Genomic DNA, 19,278 nt, shown 5'->3' with positions numbered 1-19,278 from the left:
TTCAATTAGTAATAAAGTTCTTCAAAAACAAATCTTGAAAAATTGGTCTTCAATAATGTGATTTACATAAACTATTCACTAAATTAAATTCAGACTCTGTCCAACAACTTCCGTCAAATTAATTTTAAAGAAATGAACTGTTTGGTTTATTTTTCCTGTGTTTTTGGTCTGAAGTCAGAATGAATAAAAACAGACCCAGCAGATCCTCAGATCCAGTAGAGTAAAGTTCCAAACTTCTTCAAATTCAAATAAGATTATTTTTTAACTTTTACATTTCCTAAAGTTTAGTAATAAAATTCTTTAAACAATGTTTTTGAAAAATGTATCTTCAAAAATGTGATTTACCATAAACTATTCACTAAATTCAGCATCTGATAGACTAGATGTTTATAGTGAGATATAGTGAGATAAATATATGTGTTTATATATGTGGTAACTGATCGGACACTGCAGATGCAGCAGATGGAGATTAATCTGGAAAAACAACTAAATAAAATTACAAAGGTTTTCTTTAAAGATTTTACACCAAGACCTAGACTTCACTTGATCTTTAAAAGAGTTTAAATATAGTTTTATCTTAAGTTTATATCAAGAAGGAAGCAACTGGGTGCATGAAGCCCCTCAGAAGCCCAGAGGAAGCCCCTCAGAGTCAGACAGACTTCCCCCTGATGCTCCATAGATTAGAAGATTATTCTTTCTTTCGGTTTTTATTCATTAATTCACTCTAAAACTTAAAAAATCAAAAATTTAACTTTCTTTGCAATTGGAAATCATCCCCAGATTCATAGTTTTTTCAGTAATAATTACAGATGGATGTTGTAATAAAATAAAATCTAGATCTCTGGCTCTAGATCAGCACTGCAGTATTACAAAATCTATTGATGAATTTTTAAAAAATTCTCGAGTGTGATTTACTAATTCATGTCTGATTCACGTCTGATCTGATCTGATCTGTGAGAGAGAGTGTGTGTTTTACCTGCAATCAAGCCAACATGTTCATGCACTTACTGAAGGATATATTAAATGAATAAAATGATGATAAATGGTCACCTTAAGTAATTTTTCTAATATATTTACAAGTAAAACACTAGTTAAAGGGCTTGTGGACGTAGTCATGTGATCAGATCACAGGGATGAACGCTTGAATAACGGTTGTAGATCCCAGAGACGAGAGAAACGTCTCTCAATAAAAACAAGAAGCTCAAAGACCGTCGTCTCCTGTGTGATTTATTCATGTATTTATTTAATTGTTTATTTATTTGATTGTAAAGTTTGTGCATCCCTGGTTAAATTTACATTTTTTGGTTTTAAATGCTTGTATTTTTTGGGTAAATTAGTACACATCCTCTACAGAGACTCTAAAGAGCACCTCATGCTTTCCTATGTTGACAACTTTTATGGAGATGCAGATTTCATTTTCCAGCAGGACTTGGCACACTGCCCACATTCTCTAAAATACGAATTTTTTATAAATAAAATAAAAAAATAAATGCTTAAAATAGATCACTCCGTGTGTAATATATCTATTCAATATTTGAGTTCTACATTTTAAACTGAATTACTGAAAAAAATATATATATAAGTATATAATCAAGTAAATAAAAGTTATTTGTACCTAGAAAATCAACTAATTTTTGTCGCAATTTATAATTTTCCAAAGTGTTTTTACTTTCATTTTTCACGTTTCATTAAAATTGCACTTTATTGCAATTATACTTTCAATAAAAAAGCGAAATAATTTAGATTTTAAAAATTACCTATTTTTTAAAAAGAAGCTGCTCAGTAATCTTATTGGAGAGCGATGTTACGCTATGTTGCTAACTGTCTTGGTTACACACAGTTTTGTGAACTGTGTAATTTTCAGATACTTATATTTAAAAAAAAAGAAAAAAGTCCTGAGATTAAACTTGCAGTTTTATTTTTATAAACTTCAGTTTTTAGTAGGTATACAAAAAAACTACAGATTTTTTTCCTAATTCCATATGTGTCCCTTCATTGTTTTGATGTGTTTTTAAATAATATTTAAATAAATAAATTAAATGCTAATTAAACAAATTACTATGTACTTCCTAACATTTGTCTACTAATTTCTTTGTGTTTTAATTCAACTAGTAAAAGTTTAAATGTTTGAAACCTGTTGAATTACAAAATTTGTACAATTCACTTGTGTTTTTAAACCCAGGGAGGATTATTGGCTTACTTTTAGAGTTTCTTTACTCATACAGGTAATATTTCAATATAAAGTTTACAGTTTTAAACAAATACTCTTTAAAAAATCTTATTTTAGGAGGGGTAAAATATGTGTCAGTCAATTCTGAGTCATCCTCAGAGCAGAAACCCACTGCTTCCTGTCCCTGCAGTGACCCAGAGTCATCATTTACTATATACTTACTTTTATATCTGCCTACAGGAACCTGTACGAAAAGGTTTTTATAAGAAAAATGCTTCCTGAAGGTTCTTTACAGCAATTTAAATGGTTTCTCCATCGTTTAAAATTAAATAAACAATAAAAATAATAATAAAAAAAAACAGGATACCACTATCTTTAGGTGGATCAGCAGTTATGTCTGCATTAATCATCTGGCCTTCACCTGCTCCACCCTTTTCTGGAGAACGGTTGGGTAATAATAATAATACATACAGTAGATCAAGAATAACACTATGAACTTATGTTGTGCTGGTATGAGTGTATCAGACGCAGCAATGCTGCTGAAGTTTTTAAACATTCATTATTTTAAAATGTTCTGCGTTGTAGATTAATACTAAAATCATCCAAACTATGAAGAAAAACATATGGAATTATTTAGTGAACCAAAAAAATAGAAATATGTCATTTAGATTTAGATTAGATTCTTTAAAGTAGCATCTCTTGCTACGATGACTTTGGCTTTCCACATCTTGACTTTATTTTCTCAGTCAGCATTATGAAGTAGAGTCACTTGAAATTCAGGGGTGTTGTGCCAAATTCAGCACCCCCACCAGGAAAAGCACCACCTCCCGGGAGAAAATACGTATGTGTTCTTGGCTTTAACTTTTTTTAGAAAATGAAAATACCCAAGATGCTGTTACAAGCTACGCTGATTATTCCTAAGAAATAATGAAACATATAAGTATATCAGACATAAAAAGTTCAAATAAACAGTTGTGTAAATCACTGAATGTGTGTAGTTAAAAAAATAGTTAATAAAAATAAACTAGAATGGGGAAGTTTGTGAACAAACTTTAAGTTGTCTTGGAAAAGTACAATAATGACATTGAAAAGATAAAATGGTTGCTAAGATGTTTCTGTCTCAGGAGTTTAAAGAATTGTTGCTATGTTGCTGTTGAATTTTGGCTAAAAGCTAAAGTCCAAAAACGTATGGCTAAAAGTTGAAGTCTAAATATGTTTGGTTAAAGGTTCAAATTCAAAAAGGTTTGACCAAAAGCTAAAATAAAAAAAAACCTTTGGCTAAAAGCTAAAGTCCAAAAACTTTTGGCTAAAAGCTAAAGTCCAAAAATGTTTGGCTAAAAGCTAAAGTCCAAAAAACGTTTGACTAAAGGTTAAAGTCCAAATATGTGTGGATGAAAGCTGAAGTCCAAAACTGTTTAGCTAAAAGCTAAAGTTTAAAAACGTTTGGCTAAAAGCTAAAGTCCAAAAATGTTTGGTTAAAAGCTAAAATCTAAAAGTGATTGGTTAAAGGTTAAAGTTCCAAAATGTTTGGATAAAAGCTGAAGTTATGCATTGTTAATTAATATTAAAATCATCCAAACTATGAAAAGAAAATAGCATCAGAGTTTTTTGCACATCTTGGCTGGATTTTCTCAGTCAGCTTCATGAGGTAGAGTCTCCTTGGAATTCAGGCTTTCAGTTAACAGCTGTGCTGAACTTATCAGTAAGAGGTAGAGTTACAGGTATACAGTGAATAGTGAATATTTAAATAAAGTTCTAATCCAGATTATGAGAAGCAATAACTACACAACTAAATAAAGAAAACATGATTTTAAGAAAAATGAAGGTCAATCAATCTGAAAAGAAGAATTTTAAGAATTAAAAAAATGCTTTAGCAGTGTTTGCAATTGTGTTTTAAAAGTATTACAATTTAAACAAATAGAGTTAACGTCTATACTTATCTTAACTGAGTTTTTAAAATGTAACAGTTCAAAAAAGAGAGTTCTAATTGTTTACAATCACCACAATTGAGAAATCCCAAACAAACTTTTGAACTTTTACATTTACCACAGTTGAGTTGTTGCAGTTTATGCAAAGACCATCAAAAATGTAATAATGATGGAACTGGCACTCATCAGGACCACCCAGGAAAGGAAGAGCTTAAAGTTAACAGCTCCCCAGATAAGTTTATATCTTATACAAAATTCACTGTTTCCTATTTACCTGAAAAGAGGGCGTTGTCACCTTCGGTGTTGTAAAGCCTCTCGTCCAATCAGAGCACAGGGGGCGTGGTTTGCTCGGGGAATGGGCGTGTCTATATGAAAACAACCTCAGCGTCTCTCAGCAGCTGCTTTAACACAGTGATCATTCAGCGGTAGTTCAGCGGCTGTTCAGAGATCTTCCAGCGGGAATGGGGAGCTCTCAGTCGGCGCAGGAGGAGCAGGAGTACCGGGCTCTGGCTGAGAGAACCGGCTGTGAGTAAACCTACTATATATTCTCACTTTTATAACTTTATTTATTACAATTTACAGCCTCCTTGTCTCTAAACATCCCTTAAGACTCTTTTATACTCTTATATCCTATTGATTTATCAGCTCTAATGCAGAAATAAATATAAATTATCATTTATATCAAAAATGCTGAAATAGTTTAAAAACGTTTTATTACTGTCAGCACCATATAAATCACTGGGAGATGAAAAGAATAGTCCTTACATATCCAAAAAGTGTCATAAACAGTTGTATAATCAAAAAATGTGTGTAGTTAAATAAAATAAAAAATTATCTAGAAGGGAAAAGTGAATGAATGAACTATAAGCTGGCTTGGAAAAGTATGATAATAACGTTTAAATGTAAAAATGGTTGCTAAGAAGTTTTTGTCTGAAGAGTGTAAAAAGTTGGTGCTATACTGTTGACTTTCATCTAAAAGCTAAAGTCCAAAAACTAACATTTGGCTAAATGTTAAAGTTCAAAACAAAAACTTTGGCTAAAAGCTAAGCTCCAAAAATGTTTGGCTAAAAGTTAAAAAACGTTTGGTTAAAAGTCGAAGACCAAAAACTTTAGAAGACGAAAAAATAAAAAAAGACAACTTAATAAACTTAAAAAACATCTACCTGTTAATGTTTCTAAACTTTACCTAGAAGTTGTAATGTTGGGAAATAATGGTTGTAATGGTTTATCATAATCATGGTCTAAAAATCTATGATAGCTGTAAACATTTATTTCTCAGTTACCATAAGTTAATAAAGAAAATTATGCTTTAACATTGTCTGCAATTGTGTTTTAAAAAGTATTAAAACTCCAAACACATGAAGTTATCTTCTATACTAAATAAATAAATAATAATAAAAGATATGAACATTTACATTTAATAATGTTGTTATAATTTTAATTTTATTTAATTTTATATTTACTACTATTGGGTTATTAAAATAAAATAATAAAAAAAACATAAAAAGCATAGATTTAATGTTTACATTTGTGTAAATTTGGGTTATACAACTTGAAAAATTGCCAAGCAAAGTTTTGTACTTTTTACTAAAATTGAGTCATAACATTTTAGCATTTTTAATTTAAATATTTTTAACAAGAAGTTTGAGTTTAAATGTTTCAATGTGGGAAATGATTCATAAATTAAATTACTCAGGAGTGTTGTAAACCTTTACATAATAACAGCATTTAACAAAATTAGAGCTGTAAATGTTTTAAAGTGTACATATGAAGAGTTACAAACCTTTTTTTTTACTTCGCAGAGATGTGTAAACTTAATGAATTACTTTAATTAAGTTGTAAATATATATATATATATATATATATATATATATATATATATATATATATATATATATATATATATATATATATATATATATATATTATATAACTCTAATTTTAGGAGAGGCTTTATTATACGTTGGTCAGTCAAGTCTGAGTCAGTGTTACTTCAGAAATCACTTCACCCTGTCCCCAGAGTGACCCTGACCTCCCAAATCACACACTTATCACTTACACACACACTCATACTGTACACACACACACAGACACACTGGTTTGAAAGCACTGGGCTGGTGGAGGTTTGGCTCAGTGTGTGTTTAGAGGTTAATGGATGGTAATGGTGTGTTCTGTCGTAAGCAGTGTTTATAATGCGTTTATAAATGAGCGTTTATGAATGTTAATGTCAGACTTTATAATACAGAGCTATGATTTACCTAAAGCAGTGTATCGTATTTAACCCTGTGCTCTGCTGACACACACACACACACACACACACACACACACAGGCGTTAACCGCAGAGTTCAGAGATAGGCTGGATAAACATCACTGCAGTATCCAAGAGTTAAAACTGCTGTAGAATCTGCTCCACCTGCCCTGAACTCATCAAATTGAGTTAATAAACTGTTCAAATTCAAAAAGAAGAGTTATAAAGTTTTGCATTTACCACTATTGAGTTATAAAACTGTTCAAATTCAACTCACCTGCACTCAGATAAAACCTCTTCCTGCCATAAACTGGTCAAATTGAGTTATAAAACTGTTCAGATTCAAAAAGAAGAGTTGTAAAGTTTAATATTTACCACAATTTGAGTTATAAAACTGTTCAAATTCAAAAATAAGAGTTGTAAAGTTTTGCCTTTACAACAATTGAGTTTTTAAACTGTTCAAATTCAAGTAGAAGAGTTGATAAGTTTTACATTTATCACTAGTGAGTTATAAAACTGTTCAAATTCAAAAAGAAGAGTTGATAAGATTAATATTTACCACAATTTGAGTTTTTAAACTGTTCAAATTCAAATAGAAAAGTTATAAAGTTTTGCATTTACCACTATTGAGTTATAAAACTGTTTAAATTTAAAAAGAAGAGTTGTAAAGTTTAATATTTACAACAATTGAATTATAAAACTTTAAATAAAAAAAAAATAGTTTAATGTTGAAAGGGGAAGTGTAAACCTTTTTTTACCCTTTGCCACATTTTTGAGACAGTGTATGAAGGATGTATGCCGGCTGTTGTAGGTGGGCGTTACGTGAGTAGCAGTGATTAATGTTTATTCCTTATATGTGCTGGGATTAAAGGTCAGGTAATGGTCAGTCTGATGACTAAACAGCAACAGCACATCATCATCAACTACTGTACTACTGTAATGAAGGTCCACATATCTGCATAAATTAAATATTAATATAATAACTGTGTTTTTATTCTCTCCCACAGTTTCTCTGGATCAGATCCGAAACTTACATAAAAGATTTAAGCATCTGTCCCACGATGAGGAGACGTTAAGGTACGTCTCAGAACCAGAATCATAAACAATATTTACCAAATGTAGAGGCAGTTACTCCAACAAAAGCAGAAAAAACTCCACTATGATCGGGAGATTGCTGGTTCGAATCCCGCTCATGCAGCTTACCATCAGCTGCCGAAGCCCTGAGAGAACACAATTGGTCTCTCTCTCTCTCTGGGTGGGTACAGTAGATGGTGCTCTTTTCCCTCATCACTCCTAGGGTGATGACGATCAGCATGAGGCGTCTGTGAGCTGGTGTATCAGAACCGAGTCGCTGCACTTTCCTCCGAGCGTTAGCGCTGTGATGCTACTCGGAAATGCTGCATCACCATGTGTTAGGATACAAAAAAAAAAGGAAACGCAGGACAAACTCTTTTAATATTTTCTTTTTTTTTTGCTGTTAACTTCTGAGGCTGGTAACTCTGATGAACTTATCCTATACAACAGAGGAAACTCTTGCTTATCCTATACTGAGGTAGTCCTGATGAGAGCCAGTTTAATTGTTTTTGATGGTCTTTGCGAGTGCACTTGAGGATAATTTTAAAGTTTTTGATATTTTTCAGATTGGCTAAGAACATTACTCAAATAGAGATATTCACTGTATACCTGTACCTCTACCTCTTCACTACTTTACAACTGATGCTCTCAAACAAATTAAGAGACAAGAAATTCAAGTAATTAACTCTTGATGAGTTCAGCACAGCTGTTAACTGAAAGCCTGAATTCCAGGAAACTCTACCTCATAAAACTGACTGAGAAAATCCAGCAGAGATGTGCAAAACTCTGTCTCTATCTAATCAAGAGGTACTACTTTGAAGAATTGAAAATATGTATAATATACAGCTCTGAAAAAAATGAAGAGCCTTTGATTTTGCTATTTATAGGTTTATGTTTGAGTAAAATTAACATTGTTGTTTTATTCTATAAACTACAGACAACATTTCTCCCAAATTCTAAATAAAGATATTGTCATTTAGAGCTTTTGTTTGCAGAAAATGCAAAGAGAAGTTCATATTCATAAAGTTCTAAGAGTTCAGAAATCAATATTTGGTGGAATAACCCTGTTTTAGTTTTTAATCACAGTTTTCATGCATCTTGGCATCATGTTCTCCTCCACCAGTCTTACACACTGCTTTTGGATAACTTTATGCTACTCATTCCTGGTGCAAAAATTCAAGCAGTTCAGCTTGGTTTGGTTTGATGGCTTGTGATCATCCATCTTCCTCTTGATTATGTTCCAGAGGATTTCAATTTGGTAAAATCAAAGAAACTCATCATTTGTAAGTGGTTAATATTACAAGAGGTGGCTACACACATATTTGGAAATACAGTAGTGTGTAGAGCGTATATCCATTAGCTGCTGGCTGCTAATCAAAAACACCACTCAGTGTGCACTACAGGGTAAGTTTATCTAAAAGAGTAAACAGAGACGAGGTGTGTAGCTGAACTACACCCCACTGCTGCACACAATGGGTTAGTGGTTGAGAGAGCTGTAGGAGGAACCATGACAGGTTCTTCTTGTTTTTAGTAATTCCATTCTTCTCCTACTGCTGTTCAGCTCTCAGCTGTGGAGATCAGATAACGTCCAGCTGTTATACACTACCGCTCACCTTTCAGCAGGTGATGCAGGTCTGCTGCTTGTATCAAACAAAAAATATAAAACACAACATAATAAAGGTCACAGTGTTGAGAAGCTCCATTTAACTCACATCCACCACCTTCCAGAGAAGAGGAGCTGCGTCTGTGGTTGAAGGAGCTACAGGGGTTGGAGAATGAAACTGAAACACCTGGTTTTAGACCACAATAATTGATTGTTCTGACAGACAGTTCTGGTGGAAACATGAGAGTTGAGGTGAACATTGAATTCTGCGTGATTTGATCAGCCGTGGTTTTATGTTTTTTGGATACAATCCGGGTTAGCACCCGAACATCCCTTTCAGACAGCTTCCTCTTACAGCGTCCACAGTTAATCCTGTTGGATGTGGTTGGTCCTTCTTGGTGGTCTGCATATAAAATCTCTACATGACAATATTTTTATTTGGAATTTGGAAGAACTGTTTTCCGTAGTTTATATAATAAAAACATGTTCAATTTTACTCAAACATAAACATATAAATAGCATAATCAGAGAAACTGATTTAGAAACTGAAGTGGTCTCATAATTTGTATCCAGAGCTGTATGATCAGTGTCCACAGCAGTTGCTGCTTTAGACTTTATTGAACTCTAACCCAAATGGGAAAGAGACACACTTTCGAAAGTGGGTGTGGCAGAATGAGGTGGATATACTGGGTTTTGAGTTAAAATACTTTTTGTGTTAGAAATCTTTACTGTTTTTCTCTGTTTTTCAGGAAAGAGGACTTTGATGAAATCAGTGATTTGACGCCCAACCCCATCAGAAGCCAGATAATAGATGCCTTCTTTGATAAAAGGTAGATATTCTCACTGTTTCTAGAATGTTCTCTAACATTTATCTTCTTATTCTAGATGTTCTAAAATGTTCTTCTCACAATTGTCCCCTTATTCCCACTGTTCTAGAAAGTTTTCCACCTATTATCTTCTTATTCCCACTGCTCTAGAAAGTTTTCCACCTATTATCTTCTTATTCCCACTGCTCTAGAATGTCCTCTAACCATTTTCCCCTCATTTCCACTGCTCTAGAAGGTTCCCCAACCATTATCTTCTCATTTCCACTGCTCTGGAACGTTATTTTCACAATTGTCCCGTTATTCCCACTGTATAAAAGTTTTCCATCCATTATCTTCTTATTTTCACTGCTCTAGAATGTTCTCCTGCCATTGTACAGTTATTCACACTGTTCTAGAATGTTTTCCAACTATTATCTTCTTATTCCCACTGCTCTAGAATATTCTTCAACCAATATATTCTTATTTCCACTGCTCTAGAATGTTCTCCAACCATTTCCCTCTTATTTCCACTGCTCCAGAATGTTATTTCCACAATTGTCCCCTTATTCCCACTGTATAAGAAAGTTTTCCATCCATTATCTTCTTATTTTCACTGCTCTAGAATATTCTTCAACCATTATCTTCTTATTCCCACTGCTCTGGAATGTCCTCCAACCATTTTCCCTTTATTTTCACTGCTCTAGAATGTTCTCCTGCCATTGTAGTTATTCATACTGTTCTAGAATGTTTTCCAACTATTATCTTCTTATTCCCACTGCTCTAAAATATTCTTCAACTATTATCTTCTTGTGCCAATGGCTGCATTCCACTGCTCTGGAATGTCCTTTCCACAATTGTCTCCTTATTCCCACTGGTCTAGAATGTCTTCCACTCAGTATTTGCCCATAATCAGCAGTTTTCCTCAGACATTCTTTATCAAGTTTGATCACATTCCCCTCTTTCCTTTTGGCTTCTATACCGTGTAAGACTGGGGGCTGAGATATGTCTGGCATGTTCTGACCTGCCGTTACTGTACTACACACTCACTGCTGCTGTTTCAGGAATTTTGGTGGGAACGAGGTGGGCCGGGTGCAGGAGATCGGCTTCAGGGAGTTCCTCACCGTGATGTCACACTTCAGACCACTACGCCAGAACCTGACGGAGGAGGGGATAGAGAGAATCAGGAGAGAGAAACTGCGCTGTGAGAACCTGCTCTAGAACCTTTACCATAAACACACAATCTGTTCAACACAGAGACCTCTAACGTTCTGACAGACCTGGATCTGATCTCCCATCATTCACACTGCTCTAGAATGTTGTCTAACCATTGTCTCCTCATTCACACTGCTCTAGAATCTTCTCAAACCATTGTCTCCTCATTCACACTGCTCTAGAATCTTGTCTAACCATTGTCTCCTCATTCACACTGCTCTAGAATCTTCTCAAACCATTGTCTTCTTTTTCTCACTGCTCTAGAATGCTCTCCAGCCATTATCCTTTTATTCCCACTGCTCTAGAATCCTCTCTAACCACTAGCTTCTTGTTTTGATAACTCTGTAATCTTCTCTAACCATTAGCTTCTTATTCTCACTGTTCTAGAACATTCTTTATCTATTATCTTCTAATTCCCACTGCTCTAGAATCTTCTCTATTATCTTCTTATTCCCACTGCTCTAGAATATTCTTTATCTATTATCTTCTAATTCCCACTGCTCTAGAATCTTCTCTATTATCTTCTTATTCCCACTGCTCTAGAATATTCTCCAACCATTATCTTCTTATTCCCACTGCTCTATAATATTCTCCAACCATTATCTTTTTATACCCACTGCTCTATAATATTCTCCAACCATTATCTTCTTATTCATGCTGCTCTATAATATTCTCCAACCATTATCTTCTTATACCCACTGCTCTATAATATTCTCCAATCATTATCTTCTTATTCATGCTGCTCTATAATATTCTCCAACCATTATCTTCTTATACCCACTGCTCTATAATATTCTCCAACCATTATCTTCTTATACCCACTGCTCTATAATATTCTCCAACCATTATCTTCTTATTCATGCTGCTCTATAATATTCTCCAACCATTATCTTCTTATTCATGCTGCTCTATAATATTCTCTAACCATTATCTTCTTATTTCCACTGCTCTATAATATTCTCCAATCATTATCTTCTTATACCCACTGCTATACAATATTCTTCAACCATTATCTTCTTATTCATGCTGCTCTATAATATTCTCCAACCATTATCTTCTTATTCATGCTGCTCTATAATATTCTCCAACCATTATCTTCTTATTCCCACTGCTCTTTAATATTCTCCAACCATTATCTTCTTATTTCCACTGCTCTATAATATTCTCCAACCATTATCTTCTTATTTCCACTGCTCTATAATATTCTCCAACCATTATCTTCTTATACCCACTGCTCTATAATATTCTTCAACCATTATCTTCTTATTTCCACTGCTCTATAATATTCTCCAACCATTATCTTCTTATTCCCACTGCTCTATAATATTCTTTAACCATTATCTTCTTATACCCACTGCTCTATAATATTCTCCAACCATTATCTTCTTATTCATGCTGCTCTATACTATTCTCCAATCATTATCTTCTTATACCCACTGCTCTATAATATTCTCTAACCATTATCTTCTTATTTCCACTGCTCTTTAATATTCTCCAACCATTATCTTCTTATACCCACTGCTCTATAATATTCTCCAACCATTATCTTCTTATACCCACTGCTCTATAATATTCTCTAATCATTATCTTCTTATACCCACTGCTCTATAATATTCTCTAATCATTATCTTCTTATACCCACTGCTCTATAATATTCTCTAATCATTATCTTCTTATACCCACTGCTCTATAATATTCTCTAAAATTATCGTCTTATTCCCACTGCTCTAGAATATTCTCTATCCATTCTTCTTTTATTCTCATGCTTATAGAATTTTCTAAAATTATTTTCCATCATCCTCATCTCCATCTTCTGTCTGTCTCCAGTTCTCTTCAACATGCACGATAAGGACAGCGATGGCACCATCACTCTGGACGAGTACAGATCGGTAAGACTGGGTTTATGATTATGGGTATAGTTGGGGGTCTCCAACAGTCTGTAGGGCTTCATTCTAATCAACTCAACTCAACTCAACTCAACTTTATTTATAGAGCACTTTAAAAACAACAACAGCTGCAAAAAAGTGCTGTACATAGCACATTATAAGATAAGAAACAAAATACTAGAAACAATGACAAATTAAAATATAGGTATCAATAAAAAGTTTCAGATAAATCCAAGAACTAAGTAAAGTAAAAGTAAAAACAAAATAAAATAAAAACAGAAATAAAATAAATAAAAATAAATAAAAAATTAAAAAATTAATTAATTAATAAATAAAACAAGAACAAAGTCTTAAGTTGGGTTAAAAGCCAAGGAATAAAAATGAGTCTTTAGCCTGGTTTTAAACGTGGACAGTGACGGGGCTTGTCTGACATATAGTGGTAGGCCATTCCACAGTTTAGGAGCCGCAATTGAAAAAGCTCTATCCCCTCTAAGCTTGCGTTTTGACCTCGGCACCTCCAGGAGCAGCTGATCAGCTGACCTAAGGTACCGAGCGGGGGCGTGGGGGCAGAGCAGCTCAGTGAGGTAAGGCGGAGCGAGTCCATTTAAAGATTTTAATCAGGTGGAATCAGATTGGCTTCTTCTGGATTAAAGTGAAACCCTTTAGCCAGACTGGTCTCCTGTTTCTTCTGCTGTAGACTCTTCTCAGTGTAATTCCAGCTGTTCCTCCATCACTGTGATGTTGTTTGTTGTTCTGCAGGTAGTTGAAGAGCTTCTGTCCAGTTCTGCCGCCATAGAGATTGAAACAGCCACAGCCATCGCAGACGCCGCCATGCTGGAGGTGGCGAGCGTTACAGTGGGTGAAATGGTACAGTACATATTTCTCAATATCATCATAAAACAGCAACTTTAAAAAAAAAAAAACATTCAGTGTAAGTCAATGCAAAATGGTTTTAATCCAAGTCATTTGGGGGCAATTATATTGTTGCATCCACCTGTATCCTCTGCATAAGTGACTTTTAATTTGTGCAGAATGTGGTTTTGCATTGTCTCATTGAAAAATACATTGACAAGTACTGTTTTCAAGTATATTTTACATATTTTTCAGACTTTTTAAAACGTTTTTATTTCATAATAACCCAATAAAGCAAGGGAAATGTGTTGATTTAAAATACAGGCCTTTTAAGAACATAACATCTTCGTTATCTTCTTTCTCCAGGCTCCAGGTCAGGTTTATGAGGGAATCACGTTTGAACATTTTCTTGAGGTAATTAAAGCACTGATTCTTAAATTGCACACTCTTAATATTGTTAGTGTCACTGGCAGCAGCACAACCACACTGCATGAACCTTCCACCCTCATGCTTCACAGTTAGCAAGGTTTTTCTTTCAATAATTTTTTTTTTTTTTTTGAGTCTATAAAGGCCTATCTGGACGGGATTAGTTTTTCAGGGGGTCCTGAGTTAATTTTCTCTTTTATGGGGGGGATTTATCCTCTGTGATTTTATTCCCATTCTGAACTACCATGTATGTGTTTTTTTCAGACGTCCTCTGAGAAAATTACGGGCTGAATTATCTACTGTTTTTCGCTTAACTCTTTTTGTGGTCCTCCGATAACTTTATTCCTGTCCGGACGCACATCTCTGAGTTTCGCCTCCTCACGTTTAATAAAATATCTCTTTGTTCACAGCTACGCACCATAAGTTTGGTCGCACATTTCCACAGAGATCCATGTAAAAAAAACACAACAGCGAGTGGAAATGGAAGAGCTACTGAACGCGATGTCATGTGATCGAGAAAGCCAAAAAAAAAACTCACTGATCCTTCAAATTTTTTTAACTGCAGTCCGGATGCAAGAGTTTTATCACTCTAGAGTAGAAGTGTGAAATATTTTTCACAGACATCCCCCTGAGAAACTGTTTAACAGATATTGTACTGTAGTTTATGTAAGCAACGCTGCACAGTAGAACAGTGCACCAGCATGCATGATTCAGCTAAACATTCCTACAGGTTGTTGGTAACTCACACTGGGGTTTAGATTTGTCTTTCTTACCAGCATACAACCAGCAGTGTTTTCTTAGTCTTTTAGATCTTATTTTGACTTCCACACTTCCCCTGAACTGCCAATTCCGAATAACCTAACAAACTTTAAAACGACAAGCTAAAATCTCTTGAATATCTGCTCATTTGGAGTATACAGCTCTGGAACAAATTAAGAGACCACTTCAATTTCTGAATCAGTTTCTCTGATTTTGCTAAAGTATTTATAGGTATATGTTTGAGTAAAATTAACATTGTTGTTTTATTCTATAAACTATGGACAACATTTCTCTCAAATTCCAAATGAAAATATTATAATCTAGAGCATTTATTTGCAGAAAATGAGAAATGGCTGAAATAACAAAAAAAAAAAAAGATGCAGAGCTTTCAGACCGCAAGTAATGCAAAGAAAACAAGTTCATATTCATAAAGTTTTAAGAGTTCAGAAATCTGAAAATATTTGGTGGAATAACCCTGTTTTTTAATCACAGTTTTTTGATGCATCTTGGCATCATGTTCTCCTCCACCAGTCTTACACACTGCTTTTGGATAACGTTATGCTGCTTTACTCCTGGTGCAAAAATTCAAGCAGCTCAGTTTGGTTTGATGGCTTGTGATCATCCATCGTCCTCTTGATTATACTCCAGAGGTTTTGTTTTGTGCTGTCTACAGATTCTGAAAGGTGTGGAGATCGAGGCGAAGATGCACGTCCGCTTTCTGAACGTGGACACCACGACCGTGCGCTGTGGAAAGCTGTGAAGTTTCCTCTTTACAACACAAAGCTTTACTTTTAAAGCTTTTAAAGCTTCTAACACTCCAGCGCGGTTCCTCCGGTTCCTCACGCAGAACCATCTCCCCACACCGCTGTTCCTCTGAGAGAAGATCAGCTGTCTAAACAGGCTGAACCGGTTCCTGCAGACTCATTCAGCCACCGTACCTACAGAACCTATACTAACATAACGCAACAGTGTAAAGCACAGCTGAGCTACTGTAGCTCCGCCCACACACGAGTCTGAGCTCACCTGTTTAATGGAACAGTCCATCATTTTTCAGACTCATCTGTGACCTAAAGCTGTAGATTACATTTTATTATTACAGGCAGAGATTGTTTATAGTAAAAGGGGGAGTGTACCTTTAAGGCAATTTTATAAAATAAATCTAATTATTATGACTTAGTGTCTCTTTATTATGACTGACTATCTCATTATAGTGACTTATTATCCCATAATAAGGACTTACTATTTCAATAAATATATTTGGGTCTCATTATATTATGACTTACTATCTCATAATTATGACAGTGTTTTATAAAAGTGACTTACTGTCTTATAATAATGACTAATTATTATTATAATCTAATTATTCCGATTTTGTATCTCAATTATGACTTACCAACTCAATAGTGATTCATCTCAATTATGAGATCTCATTATTTTGACTTAGTTTCTCAAAAGGACTTACTATCTCATAATAAGGACATCCCATAATTATGACTTACTATCTCAATTATGATTTACTAACTCATAAAGGTGATTTAGCTTAATTATGAGATCCCATTATTTTGACTTAGTGACTCATAAGAAATTACTATCTCATAATAATGACTTATTATCTCATAATTATGCCTAAGTATCTAATTATACTGACTAAGTATCTCAATTATGACTTACTAACTCAATAGTGATTTATCTCAATTATGAGATCTCATTATTTTGACTTAGTTTCTCATAAGGAATCATAAGGAATTACTATCTCATAATATTGACTGATTATCTCATAATTATGCCTAAGTATCTAATTATTCTTAGTATCTCAATTATTACTTCTTAACTCAATAATAATTTCTCAAATATGAGATCATTATTTCGACTAAGTTACTCATGAGGACTTACTATGTCATAATAATGACTAAGTATCTAATTCTTCTGACTTCTCTATTATGACTTAATGTCCGATTATTATGACTTACTAACTCATAATAGTGATTTATCTCAATTATTTCATTATTTCTCAGTAAAGACTGCTATCTTATTATGACGTCTATCTCTAGACCTGCGATCTCATAACAGTGACTTATTATCTCAAGTATCTCATTATTTTGGACTACGGTTTTAATTTTTCTGACTTAAGTTTCACACAATTTTGACCATCTTTTTATGACTTAGTATTTCTATTATGACTTATTGTCTTATGATTAAGTATCTCATTATAACTTACTATCTCATAATGACTTACTGTCTCATAATAGATACTTTCTCATAATTATGACTTATTACCTCATAATAATGATGTAGTTTCTAATTATTATGACTTCCTTGGGCTTCCATGGATAAATTTAGTTTAGTACAAATTCACATTTCTGTGTTTTGGTCCATATTTGGTAGTGAATTGGGTTCATTTTTACAAAAAGCCACAAATCTTATCTTATATAAGCAGGCGTCCCATACTGTTTATACTCCCCTAATTCACTAAATTTCTTGGGGGAAAAAAAGGGGTGTAATTTCCCTTTAATGTTCTAAAAGCTTTAAAAGCACTTAAACTCTGTTTAAAATCACCAGCCTGCATTAATCTCTATTAACAGAGCTATCGCAGGAATGTCCCCGCTCTAGTTAATGAGTTACTGAGCTCTATTCAGATGCTGAAACTCTTCTGCACTTTTTTCTTACTGCTCTTATCACTTTACTCCAGTGTTTGGCAGCAGATACCAAACATTAACATTAAACTCTTCTATTAAGAGCTGTAGGAACTACTTTCAGAAACAGAATCGTGTTGGAGAAATAAAACATCAAACATGAAGAGATTTTTCGTTTTTAGTTTTATAAAAGTGTAATTTAATTTTAAAAAAGCATCACAGTTGATTTTTCTAAGTACCGTATTTTTCGGACTATAAGGCGCACCGTATTATAAGGCGCACGATGAGTGAACGGTCTATTTTTAGTGTTAGTCCATACACAAGGCGCACTGGATTATAAGGCGCACTAAATGAAACTTTATTTATATCAGTAACAATAACTCTGAGCAATAAATCCTTCACAATATCTGTGAAAAATAACAACATCTCTGAGCAATAAATCAACAAGCACAGCAAGTACTTATTACTCCGCGACGCTCCTGACAACGGTAGCCGCAACGCTCCGACAGACCATAATATTATGTTGAAGCACAGCAAGTACGTATTACTCCGCGAGGCTCCTGACAACGGTAGCCGCAACGCTCCGACAGACCATAATATTATTTTGAAGCACAGCAAGTACCGCATTACTCCGCGAGGCTTCTGACTGTAATAGCGTGTTGTGCCGAATTCGGTGAATAAAACGGTTTTAAAACAGAGATAAAGATTGGATAAGTTTCATTTCTGGATGAAGTGATTTCCAGCGCTGTTTGGATATAACTGTGGATTACAGGAGACTGGATTGATGGATTCTCTTTAGTCTGGACGCGTTTTGAAGGTAGGACCTGTGGCTGAGCGCGGGTGTGTGTTCGGGGGGTGGCGGCAGTGACCGGAGGTTACCCCAGGACAAAAGGAGAGCCTTTTATTACTGGAAACATGCGCTCTGACGCAGCTCTAATTCATGAAACATACATCCTACAGTAAAAGCACAGTTCTGGAATCCGGAGAGCCAGACGGTTCGAATGGTGTATGACATGACCGCATTCGATGAAATATGGACGAACGATAAACGCAAATATGAGAGTTATGAATTATTAAAATCATAACCAAGGCATATTTCGCCCTAAATGTTTATTTTCTGAAAGGATATTCCGCTAAATAGGCTAAATAGCTCAAAAGCAGAGATTCTAAGCTTTAAAATGGTATATTGGATGTCTATATTGAACCTGTAACTGTTCATAACTATTCAGAAACACAGCCAGTTATGAAATATTAAATATTTCTGGCCCGCCGGTGGGCCAGCGCGTGTTAAGAGGTTAACTTTACTTAGAAGTTAAAAAGAAACAGTTTGTGCTATTACCCCAGAACGGGTGGAAAGGAAAGTTTACCGGCACCTTGTTCTGGCCACGGAGCTACAGTGGAAACTAGCTACCCTGAGCCACAGCCGAGAGGCAGTACGGCAGTCAAAGGTAACCGCGCGCTAGCCCAAGAGGGGGATCTTTTTCTGGCGTGGGTGAGGAATTCTGCACAACAGAGCGCCGTGTACCACATAAAAATCGAGGTCAGTAAACACAAGCAAAATCCATACACAAGGCGCACTGCATTATAAGGCGCAATGACGATTTTTGGGAAAAAATAAGTATTTTAAGTGCGCCTTATAGCCCGAAAAATACGGTAATAATACAGTAATATGTAATATTG

General features: G+C 34.6%; 1 protein-coding gene across 1 annotated transcript; it reads left to right on the top strand.

Annotated features, from left to right (window-relative positions):
* Nucleotides 1-4,495: 4,495 nt before the first annotated feature.
* On the top strand, nt 4,496-16,137 carry tesca (tescalcin a). The gene is made up of 8 exons (XM_049470466.1): nt 4,496-4,623; nt 7,355-7,424; nt 9,774-9,854; nt 10,892-11,031; nt 12,870-12,931; nt 13,688-13,795; nt 14,147-14,194; nt 15,639-16,137. The coding sequence occupies exons 1-8, from the start codon at nt 4,560-4,562 to the stop codon at nt 15,723-15,725; spliced, it is 660 nt and encodes a 219-aa protein (XP_049326423.1). The 5' UTR covers nt 4,496-4,559; the 3' UTR covers nt 15,726-16,137.
* Nucleotides 16,138-19,278: the final 3,141 nt, after the last annotated feature.

The sequence above is a fragment of the Astyanax mexicanus genome, chromosome 22 (assembly GCF_023375975.1).
Source record: "Astyanax mexicanus isolate ESR-SI-001 chromosome 22, AstMex3_surface, whole genome shotgun sequence".
NCBI lineage: Eukaryota > Metazoa > Chordata > Actinopteri > Characiformes > Acestrorhamphidae > Astyanax > Astyanax mexicanus.
Note: the sequence above shows the minus strand (reverse complement) of the source record. Positions and strands in the feature narration are given on the sequence as shown.

Excerpts from the sequence above, each read along its gene's own strand:
- tesca (XM_049470466.1), top strand. The coding sequence starts at position 4,560 with ATGGGGAGCTCTCAGTCGGCGCAGGAGGAGCAGGAGTACCGGGCTCTG. Across the intron at positions 7,425-9,773 it reads CACGATGAGGAGACGTTAAG|GAAAGAGGACTTTGATGAAA; the intron begins GTACGTCTCAGA and ends TCTGTTTTTCAG. Across the intron at positions 9,855-10,891 it reads GATGCCTTCTTTGATAAAAG|GAATTTTGGTGGGAACGAGG; the intron begins GTAGATATTCTC and ends CTGCTGTTTCAG.